This window comes from Ranitomeya variabilis, chromosome 1 (assembly GCF_051348905.1).
Source record: "Ranitomeya variabilis isolate aRanVar5 chromosome 1, aRanVar5.hap1, whole genome shotgun sequence".
NCBI classification, from domain to species: Eukaryota; Metazoa; Chordata; class Amphibia; order Anura; family Dendrobatidae; genus Ranitomeya; species Ranitomeya variabilis.
The window spans coordinates 892,384,748-892,396,946 of NC_135232.1; the positions used below are offsets into that span (position 1 = coordinate 892,384,748).

At 39.1% G+C, this 12,199-nt stretch overlaps 1 protein-coding gene across 1 annotated transcript in view; it reads left to right on the forward strand.

Annotated features, from left to right (window-relative positions):
- The window catches only part of PRSS12 (serine protease 12), a 286,964-nt gene that overhangs the window by 58,681 nt on the left and 216,084 nt on the right, over nucleotides 1-12,199 (forward strand). The window contains exon 2 of the mRNA XM_077278603.1: nucleotides 6,570-6,714. Within this exon, the coding sequence (XP_077134718.1) occupies nucleotides 6,570-6,714 (145 nt within the window). The remainder of the gene's footprint in view (nucleotides 1-6,569; nucleotides 6,715-12,199) is intronic.

A 12,199-nucleotide genomic window follows, 5' to 3' on the forward strand; every position in this document is an offset into this window, starting at 1 on the left:
TTGGGGATTTTCTCTGAGGCAAGATAGTTTTCCTGTTTCTTTCTTTAGGGGTAATTACCCCTAAATTACAGTCCTCCGGCTGTGACGAGGTGTCGAGGGAGTGACAGGAACATCCCACGGCTACTTATAGTTGCGGTGTTAAGTTCAGGGTCTGCGGTCAGTATAGAGGCCACCTACTCCAGAGCTCGTCCATGCTGCTCCTAGGCCACCAGATCATAACACTCCTCACAGACCATGTCATCATCACTTACAATCTCTGGTCTACCACTACAGTTCAGCAATCTTCTAGACACTTTCCTTATTTGCAATGAGACAAGTTGCCATTCCTGGTGACTAAGTTTTCCAGGTATCAGATCAACTGCACTCTGGTCTAGCACCTTGCTTGGTACATCTCTCACTCGACCAAGACACCCCCTACAGATTCTAACTAATACTGCTTAATGGGGTTAATTCAACAACAATCTTTATATAGATCCACTAAACTGAGTAATGTAAATGCACAGAATCATAAAGAATTAAATTTCCTGGTAAAAAGTAGCAGGGAGACCAAAAGGGTGAAAGGGTGCAATGAAACTCCAATATATATATATATATATATATATATATATATATATATATATATATATATATATATATATATATATATATATATATATGTATATATATATATATATATATATATATATATATATATATATGTGTGTGTGTGTATATATATATATACAGGTCCTTCTCAAAAAATTAGCATATAGTGTTAAATTTCATTATTTACCATAATGTAATGATTACAATTAAACTTTCATATATTATAGATTCATTATCCACCAACTGAAATTTGTCAGGTCTTTTATTGTTTTAATACTGATGATTTTGGCATACAACTCCTGATAACCCAAAAAACGTGTCTCAATAAATTAGCATATCAAGAAAAGGTTCTCTAAATGACCTATTACCCTAATCTTCTGAATCAACTAATTAACTCTAAACACATGCAAAAGATACCTGAGGCTTTTAAAAACTCCCTGCCTGGTTCATTACTCAAAACCCCCATCATGGGTAAGACTAGCGACCTGACAGATGTCAAGAAGGCCATCATTGACACCCTCAAGCAAGAGGGTAAGACCCAGAAAGAAATTTCTCAACAAATAGGCTGTTCCCAGAGTGCTGTATCAAGGCACCTCAATGGTAAGTCTGTTGGAAGGAAACAATGTGGCAGAAAACGCTGTACAACGAGAAGAGGTGACCGGACCCTGAGGAAGATTGTGGAGAAGGACCGATTCCAGACCTTGGGGAACCTGAGGAAGCAGTGGACTGAGTCTGGTGTGGAAACATCCAGAGCCACCGTGCACAGGCGTGTGCAGGAAATGGGCTACAGGTGCCGCATTCCCCAGGTAAAGCCACTTTTGAACCATAAACAGCGGCAGAAGCGCCTGACCTGGGCTACAGAGAAGCAGCACTGGACTGTTGCTATGTGGTCCCAAGTACTTTTTTCTGATGAAAGCAAATTTTGCATGTCATTCGGAAATCAAGGTGCCAGAGTCTGGAGGAAGACTGGGGAGAAGGAAATGCCAAAATGCCTGAAGTCCAGTGTCAAGTACCCACAGTCAGTGATGGTGTGGGGTGCCATGTCAGCTGCTGGTGTTGGTCCACTGTGTTTCATCAAGGGCAGGGTCAATGCAGCTAGCTATCAGGAGATTTTGGAGCACTTCATGCTTCCATCGGCTGAAATGCTTTATGGAGATGAAGATTTCATTTTTCAGCATGACCTGGCACCTGCTCACAGTGCCAAAACCACTGGTAAATGGTTTACTGACCATGGTATTACTGTGCTCAATTGGCCTGCCAACTCTCCTGACCTGAACCCCATAGAGAATCTGTGGGATATTGTGAAGACAAAGTTGAGAGACGCAAGACCCAACACTCTGGATGAGCTTAAGGCCGCTATTGAAGCATCCTGGGCCTCCATAACATCTCAGCAGTGTCACAGGCTGATTGCCTCCATGCCACGCCGCATTGAAGCAGTCATTTCTGCCAAAGGATTCCCGACCAAGTATTGAGTGCATAACTGAACATTATTATTTGATGGTTTTTTTGTTTGTTATTAAAAAACACTTTCATTTGATTGGCCGGGTGAAATATGCTAATTTATTGAGACAGGTTTTTTGGGTTATCAGGAGTTGTATGCCAAAATCATCAGTATTAAAACAATAAAAGACCTGACAAATTTCAGTTGGTGGATAATGAATCTATAATATATGAAAGTTTAATTGTAATCATTACATTATGGTAAATAATGAAATGTAACACTATATGCTAATTTTTTGAGAAGGACCTGTATATATATATATATATATATATATATAGTAATGCTGCGGTAGCACTGTACGCAGTGAAGAGGCAGTGACCCACAAAGTTCAAAGGCAAATGTCTCTTTAATGTGTTACTTCACACATAAAGGTGCACTACACATCATATGGCTTTTAGATTGCAGTCCCTAAACACGGCAGACATCTCCTTGTCTAGTATCCATGGGGCTGCCGCACGCCATATTATATTACAGTCTCCAAACACAGCTTCAAATGTTGCAAACACTACACACCAGTCCTCTTCTGACTAGTTCCCGTGGGTGTCCTGCATCGCTGTATCACAGACTCTTTACTCACACAGCCTTGCACAGCCCAGGATATCCTCTGGATAGCAGCCGGGCACTATATCCACCTGTTTGCAATTGTTACACATGTCAGTCCTCTTTTGGGCACAGGACATCCACCTTCGGTTCACCTCCGGGCACAGGACTGTCCACATCCGAGACCAGTTACCATGGACGACTTGCATCGCTGTATACGCTGCGGGTGCCAGGCTATTCAGCTGCCATAACTGCTGGCTCCGCTAGCCTGTACTGCTTCACACACACAGCCAGCGCTCTGCAGGCCTCTGCTCTGCACAACAGCACACACCAGACTGACACTGACGGTGCACCTGACACCTGACACACACATACCCTTTACTGCAGGGTTTTTAACAAACAAATCTGCGGCTTTCAGCCACATGGAAAGCCCGGACGGGAAATCTGTGACTGCCATGCACACCTACGGACTTCATCCGTCTCCATGCACAACCTGGGGAGAACACACAGCGACCCCTACCTGTGACACGAGTCACTGTCTCACAATATATATATATATATATATATATATATATATAGCTCTGGCAGAAATTAAGAGACCACTGCAAAATGTTCAGTTTGTGTGATTTTTCTCTATATAGCTAGATTTTTGAGTAAAATGTAAATAGTTCTTTTATTCTATAAACTACTGACAACATGTCTCCGAAGTTCCAAGCAACACATTTTGTATTTATTTTCTGAAAATGAGAAATGGTCAAAATAACAAAAAAATGCATTGCTTGCAGACCTCATATAATGCAAAAAGAGATCATAATCATTTAGAAACAAAATAATAATGTTTTAATTCAGGAAGTGTTCAGAAATCAATATTTGGTGGAATAACTATGATTTTTAATCACAGCTTTCATGCGTCTTGGCATGCTTTCCACCAGTCTTTCACACTGCTTTTGGGTGGCCTTATGCCACTCCTGGTACAAAAATGTAAGCAGTTCTTTTTTGTTTGATGGCTTGTGACTATCCATCTTCTTCTTGATTGCATTCCAGAGGTTTTCAATGTAGTTCAGGTCTGGAGATTGAGCTGGCCATGACAGGGATTTGAACTGGCCATCCACACCTTGATTGACCTAGCTGTGTGGCATGGCGCATTGTCATGCTGGATAAATCAGTCCTCAGAGTTGGGGAACATTGCCTGAGCAGAAGGAATCAACTTTTTTTCCAGGATAACCTTGTATGTGGCTTGTTTCATACTTCCTTCGCAAAAATTTACCTGCCCAATTCCAGCCTTGCTGAAGCATCCCCAGATCATCACCAATCCTCCACCAAATTTCACAGTGGGTGCAAAACACTGTGGTTTGTACGCCTCTCCAGGTCTCCGTCTAACCATTAGATGACCAGGTGTTGGGCAAAGCTGAAAATTAGACTCATCAGAGAAGATTACCTTACTCCAGTCCTCTATGGTGCAATCCTTATGGTCTTTGGCAAACTTCAGCCTGGCTCTCCTTTTGCTTCTCATTGATGAAATACTTTTTTTCTAGCTTTACATGACTTGAGCCCTGCCTCTAGGAGCCTGTTACGAACTGTTCTTGCCATGCACTTCACCCCAGCTGCCATTTTCCATTCCTTTTGTAGGTCACTTGATGTCATCCTGCGGTTGCAGAGTGACATTCGAATAAGATGACGGTCATCCCGGTCAGTGGAGAGTCGTTTTTGCCCTCTGCCAGTCTGCGGCGTTGTTGTCCCCAATGTCTGCTGCTTGACCTTGTTGTGATGGACTGCCGTCTTAGAAATTTTTAGGATGGAGGAAACATGGCGCTCACTGTGTCCCTCTGCTAGTAAAGCCCTTCTTTTCCTCACTCAAGACTTTTCTTTTCAACTCCTTTGGCATGGTTAAAAGTCTTTTCATTCATATTACTTTTGGGATATTACTAGCACTTGTTTTGCCATCCAGCTTGTCCTATTGCAAGAGGATTGTGAACACCACACCAGGGTTTTTTATACTTTCCTTCATTAAATAAGATTTGGTTCAGGTGATCACCTAATCAGAAGCACATTAAGTAGAATGAGGTGTACTCTGTTTGGAATTCAACTGACGCTGGAATGGAATTGCTGTCAAACATGTAAAGAAGCTGATTTTCATAAAACTGTGCAGTGGTCTCTTAATTTTTGCCAGAGCTGTATAATAGAGCCAACAGAGAATTTTTTTTCTATGTATACATAGGTGTAATTTATAAATAATTGAATGTCCAGTGGACAAGACCAGACCTGACTCCACTGTGATTTGTTCTGATTGAGGAAACCATGCCATTTAATTATTTATGAGTCTGAATATTTTATACCTATTTTCAAATAAACATATGTTTTTTATATTTATTGGAGTTTCATTGTACTATTTTGGTCTTCCTAGGCTTTTTCACAAAAGACTTAGTTAAAGTTTGCTTAATGCGGCATTAGTCTACAAGTCTGCAGTCATGCTAAATGACTGTAGACTTCTGGGTCCTCATATCAAGTGAACTACATGCTATGTGGATTCAACAGTGCTGGCACTGAGAGCAGAGAGCAGGGGGTGCGTGAGCCCAAGTAAGTATTTGCATAAATGCGATCACGAGTCAACTAGATGGGCAAGTGTATTCAACGATGCCGGACACAGTCTAGACAGAATGTGGCCAGAAGCATGCAAATTACATTCTTGCAGTCACATGACCGCCCAGTCCCGGCACAGGAGAATCTTCACAGCATGTAGTGTGCATGATGTGAGGACCCACAAGTCTGCAGTCACATAGAGTGACTGTAGACTTGTAGCCTAAGGCCTTTACAACCCCTATAAGCCTGTGCAGGGGTTTGTCAACCTGAGGGCTATATTCATCAGATTTCGGGCCTCTTATGGAAATCCTACCCAAAATTATGTATACTATTATTTATTTTATGATATTGGCAATAGGTGGATGAATGGAGGGGGACTGATGTATTGATGGGATAATACTGAATGACGTTAGGTTTTAATTTAAGTGCACAAAACACTAATAAGTTGCAACTCCAAAACATATTATTTATAATGTTATGATAATTATGAGAGAATTTGCTTAGTTGACAGACTGGACTTGATAGATTGCATATAAAACAAACAGATTATTCTATTGTGGTAGCCATTTGTACGATAATAGAATGCCATTCTGTTCCTTTTCAAGGTTTTAAGACATTATGTCAAAGGATGGTTTATGATTATAATATTCTTTACAAATCAACAAAAAAGAGGCATTAACCTGCAACCTGAATGCAATCCTTATTGATGTATTGCTATAAAAGGGACTTATGCTTTCTACAATAGCTTGATATAAAAGAAGTGCTAATCAATAAGCTTTCATTTCATGTCTTTTGATGCCCGTTTTAGAAATCTGTTAATTTCCTAATACATTTTAAAGATATCTAAATGAAGTCTTGCCAGATTTCCGAGGACATTTTTGGATAACTTATTGATCTGAAATGTGCAAGTCAATGATAAACAACTATTATATTTATATAGCAGGAAAATTACATCAGGTATTCAGGATAAAATTTATTATGCACAAATTCTTGTGAAACTTTGAGCTTAGTTTATTTTTATTGCTATCTCAGAAAGCTTCTTCATATTACCTTACCAGTCTAAAAACAGTATAATGTATCACTAATAATTACATGGATTCTCAGAGATACTACTGAGATGATGGGTACAGGTATTATCAATCACTCCAGAGTATCTCAGTACCTGTACAGCTAAGATTGTTCACAAATACTTTTCATGACCTTACAATTTATAGCTTACCCCTTTAAGGTAATTGCGGTACAAAAACTATTTGCCCTTAAGCAAAGTGTCAATGCCTGGGGAATAAATGCATCTTTAAACACAGCAGGATGCCATTTGTGAAGCTCTAGTACATCATCTAAATGCATTTTCAACAATTAACAGGGTCAGTGCGTCTGCGGGGGAGCCAGAAAAGTGAGTCAGAGGGAAGTATAGTAGAAGTCTATGTGAATGGTGCCTGGGGAACAATCTGCAGCAGCCAGTGGGATGATAATGATGCGTCAGTCATATGTCGTCAGCTAGAACTTGGGTAAGTTTCATTAACAAGAACTTGGTTCGTTATTGTTGTTTAGTTTATATGTGATTAACGACTGTTCAAAAATTACAACTACAGAAATGCTTGGTGAATGTATTGTTGATGTATATAATCACTTTTAAGGGAAGCTGTCATTAGAAAATAACCTATTAATTAAATCAGGTTTTTGTGTTGAATGTATTATGAAAAAAAACTAACAATGTTTTAGTTTTTTTTTTACTCTGGTCACTGAGGTTTTTTTTAGTCATTAACTTCCTTTTGTTTCAGGAAACAACACATGCACATAGCCACAATGGTGAGATCCAAATCCTATGTTTTGCATTGAAGTGTCTGACAAGCCTGTGTTAATGTCATTGTGAAAGGAGAGGGATCAGGGTCAGTAACGACATTACGTATTGTGAATGGTGGATCCTGTTTGATCAGCAGTGTATAGAGATGCCATTGTAATCCTGCCTCTGCTGATAGGAAAACTCCTGTAAACTCTTCCTGAAAGGGCAGGAAGTATAAGTCAACAAATGCCACAGTATCCAGTATGAACATTACAAGATTACTAATTTTTTTTTTTTTTTTAATAAAGACTGTAAAATGATACAAAAAGTACACATTTTTTGAAAAATATGTGTAGTATAATAACTTGATTAAAACAACAGGTTATTTTCTGATGATGGCTTCCTTTTAAGACTTCATTCAGACAACTGTTTTTTTGCATAAAAGAAAGAAATGTACCATTTTTAATGCTGGATATTTTAAAATATTTTTTATCTACGTCCATTCTTACTATAATGGTGACATCCATTTGTATTTAATGCCCAAAAAAATGTATTAGCTCCTATTTACTAAACAGTAAAAAATGAACAGCACGCCAATCACACATGGATGGTGTTAATGTGTTGTCCATTTTTTCTAAAACAGTTTAATTTGAATGAGGTTTATCGGTAATTCCATAAAAAAACCCAGACATATCCCATTTTGTGAGGGGAGAGGTGGGGTAGGTTACAGCATAGCTTTGTCGGGTATACAGTTCAATAGGGGGTGGATATGCAGTACCGAGCTGGGGCCATTACGTAGTCGACAGCTGTGCCGTGGAGCTTCACAACTAAGCAGTTCTGACCACCGCCGGCTACGGGAACAGCGCAGGCCCGTTGATGGAATAATGGCTGCAGCCACACCCTATTGACTTAAATAGTGGGCGGATCTGCAGTACCCAGCCATGGCCACTATACAGTTGATGGAGCTGTGCACCTCAGTAACTGAGCAGTACTGGCCACTGGCGACATCAGGAACAGCTGATCGGTGAGCAAGCCAGGAGTCGCACCCCCACCAGTCAGACTTTAGTGACCTATCCTAAGGATAGGCCACCAATGTTAAAGTCCTGAACTACCATTTTAAAGCTATCTCTATGCAAGGTATTTGAAGATCTTTATCTTGAAAATGCTCTGACCACGATAAAGATATGTTCAGCAGATGATTTTGGACCACTTTAGAATAAATAATGGTACAGTGGTGTAAAGTTAGCCAAGGTCAAAAGTAATTTGAGTATTAATTGTATTAATACAATTTGCAATTGATTGAATAATTGCAGTTTATGGAGTAATTTACGACTACAATCTCAACCCAAGTGGGACTTGTAATTGTAGCTATAATAGTTGCCAGAAAGCTTTCATGCTTTGTACACAGATTCCAGGTGCGGGATAGGCGCACACTTGAGAGTTGTCGTTACTCTTAAGAAAGGACAGGTTAGGCTCATGATTGTTACAGTATATACTTTACCCAAAACTAGTGCAATTTATGGAAAAACACACAGGTTGTATGAACCCAGCCTTACAAGTAAGCAGTAACTAGATTTCGTTGAATAGAATCACGAGGATGGAAGATGACAATTTATGTTCTTGTCTATATCCTGTGCTCATCTGCCAGATGTCCTATATAAGGAGCAAATAAGATCACCACTACCATGATTTATACAGTGTGCCTCAGGTGTGCAAATATCATAACTGAGTTCACACATCCATAAATACAAATTTCCAGCAGCCACTATCCGTCTTATAGCACATACATAGTCCCTGTCTTCAGACGATGATAACGCACATAGCGGGGAGGTGAAAATGAATTTGTGATACTATTTTTCACGTACAATATTTGAACCTTGATGACACGTTACATTAGATTTTTCCTTAGCCTCTTTCGTATAAGAAACTGATTTGCAGCTGTACACATGGCATCACATTCTGAAATTAATTGTACATTCTTATGGCAACTCTTATAGATTATATGCTTGGCTTATATACTATGATTAAAACTGATCCAGATCTTTGGGTCATTGCCAGGCAGAAAAATGAGCCCGGGAGAATAGCAGAAAGCTCACATCTATAAATATAACAAGTCTATGAGCAGAATCGGCTATAAACCACACTCTGACTTTTTGCTCTTTTTCCAACTTGCAATGACCCTTTTAGAGAAGCCACTTTACTGATACAATGAGACTGTTAAAATAATGTGCAGTTCATCTGCTGATTTATAACCATGTCTTAATGCATGAAGCTCAACCACAAATAATGTCTACAACTCTGTCCATCCTTTGTGATAATACAATGCTCAGACGGCCCAGGCAGAATGCCAGGGAAGATTAGATTAAACTTATCATTCTTGTTCTTGCATTAAATTAAGTAGAATATACTACCAATTCCCCAAAAATAGTATTCATTGTATAAGGAAAAAGACTGTCTCTCCGAAAGAGGTCTGGCATTTTTTTTCATGGCAAAGATGCAGTTTGGTGCCCCAACTCACAAAGTGATACATACAAACTTTTGTTGGCTGATCAGGTCATTTATGCCTTCATAAAAATTGCCATTATCGACATATTACCAATCAGTTTCCATAGGTGGTTTTTGTTGGCTCATGTAGAAAGACCAGCAAACAAGCACCAATTGACTTATGTATTGTCCATAAGGCTAGTTAATGTACCGAAATTGGCCCATCTAAATAGGTCTTAAAGGAGTTGTCCACTACTTGGACATCCTCTTCTAAAATTCTATATTCCCACTTGTGAAAAAAAACAAAACACCGTACTCACCCCCACACCGGCACCAATAAAGCAATGTCGGTACTTGGTCTCTTGAGACTCACAAGATATTGTTATGCTATTAAAGCCCTGCAGCCAGTCAGTGGCCCCTCATGGGCTGTAATACCCACACCTCCACTGGATGTCTCAGGTTCATCCCAAAGAAGTGAGAGCACTGAATAGCTGCAGGGCTCGCTTAGCATAACAATGTCATTCGTGCCTTGGGACACCTGATACTGACATCTTTGGAATGGCACCAGTTCGGGAGGTGAGCGTAGGGTATTTTTATTTTACATGTGGAAATAAAGTATATAAAAAGGGATTGCCCCCGTAGTGGACATCGTCAGGTAGCCCAGCCCAAGAACAGCTGCTTTTGGGTGGCGGCCACTCCCTTCAATGTCACGCAGAGCAGGCCTATTTCAAAATACAATGTATCACCATTTTTAAGAAAGCATTTTTAATTGTTGCAGTTTGTGGTGATGATGAATACCACCAACCCACACATACCATGTACCCAGGCACAACCCTGTTATTAGTTTTTATTTATTAGTTTAAAACAGGTTTTTGTTAACTATGGGGTTATGAAACTTTTATGTAGGTCACACACAGTAATATAAAATACTGTGTAGTTGTAATTGCTGATATGACCTAATGTTTGATTTGTTATATCATACTCTGCTATTGCTTGATATTAATTGATTAAGGTTAAGTATTGTGATGTTTTATTGTAGAAATGTGACAGTTTGACAATAGAAAATACATTATAATAACATGTACAGGTAAGGGTTAGTAAGTAGTCAGCTCTGAAGTGGGGAGGAGAGTTGTGAGCAAAAACAGGTTTGTTAGCTTGTGTGCAATGAGAGTCTGAAACAAGAAGCAGAGTGGGAGTGTGTGTGGGCACGGTGGCTCCGTGGTTAGCAATGCAGCCTTGCAGTGCTGGGGTCCTGGGTTCAAATCTCACCAAGGACAACATCTGCAAGGAGTTTGTATGTTCTCCCTGCGTTTCCTTGGGTTTCCTCCGGAAGCTCCGGTTTTCTCTCACTTTCCAAAGACATATTCAATGCTTAGGTTGTGATGTAAGTCAGTATTTATGTGGCTCATATTTATTTTATTTGCTTATAGAGCGCCATTAATTCCACAACACTTTACAGTAAAATAAATACTTACAAAGGAAGGAGACTTTTGGTAGCCAGTCTGTAACAGGATTAAAGGGGTTCTCCAAGAAATGTAATAAATTAAAAATAAAAAAATAGGTAATACACATTTAAACATTAAACATTTGTATAAATAGTTTATTTTGCAAAAAGGTATACTATATCTATTGCACTCTTACCAGGATTTTAAACATAGAAACAAAATGAGCATATATGCCTCTGTAAGTAAATGGTAATAGTACATACAAATAGCATAGAGTACTGTTTTTGTTTTTGATCAAAAAAGTGTAAAAGCCATCCCACCGTGACAATTTATATCCCAATTGAGACGGCCCAATCCTCTAGTATTAAAACCTCACCTTGTGTCAGACGACTTCAATTTAGACAGGGCTTAGCAGGACCAGGCTCCAACTGGTGAGACACCTGGCCATGGGAAGCTATATAGATGCCTAATTCTGAAAAGGGAGGCTCACCCCTGTTTGTATAAAGTATATAAAACTGTTGGTAAACATTTAACATATAAGATCATGTTCACACTGTGGCCTTGTATGAGACAAATTGTAAAATATAAACAAAATGAGCATATAACCTGTTTAAGTAAATAACATGCAAGGGAGACCAAAGGATGGACCAAAGGGAGAAAGGGAGACCAGAAGTAGTTTAACCCTTTCACGCCAGAGCCTGTTTTTGCTTTTGTGACCGGCCAATTTATCCATTTCTGACCAGTGTCACTTTATGAGGTCATAACTTCGGAACGCTTCAACGTATCCCAGTGATTCTGAGTCTGTTTTTTCCTGACATATTGTATTTCATGATAGTACTAAAATTTGTTCAATATAGCTTGTGTTTATTTCTGAAAATATCAGAAATTTGGCAAAACTTTTGAAAATTTCACAATTTTGAAACTTGTAATCTCTACCCTTAAACCAGAGAGTTTTGTCACACAAAATAGTTCATAAGTAACATTTTCCATATGTCTACTTTACACCAGCACAATTTTTGAAACAATATTATTTGTTACGAAGTTAGAAGGGTTAAAAGTTGATGAGCAATTTCTCATTTTCTCCTGAAATTTACAAATCCATTGTTTTTAGGGACCACATTAGATTTGAAGTGACTTTGAGGGGTCTATATGACAGAAAATACCGAAAAGTGACACCATTCTAAAAACTGCACCCCTCAAGGTGCTCAAAACCATATTTAAGAAGTTTACTAATCCTTCAGGTGCTTTACAGGAATTAATGGAATGTGGGAGGAAAAAAAT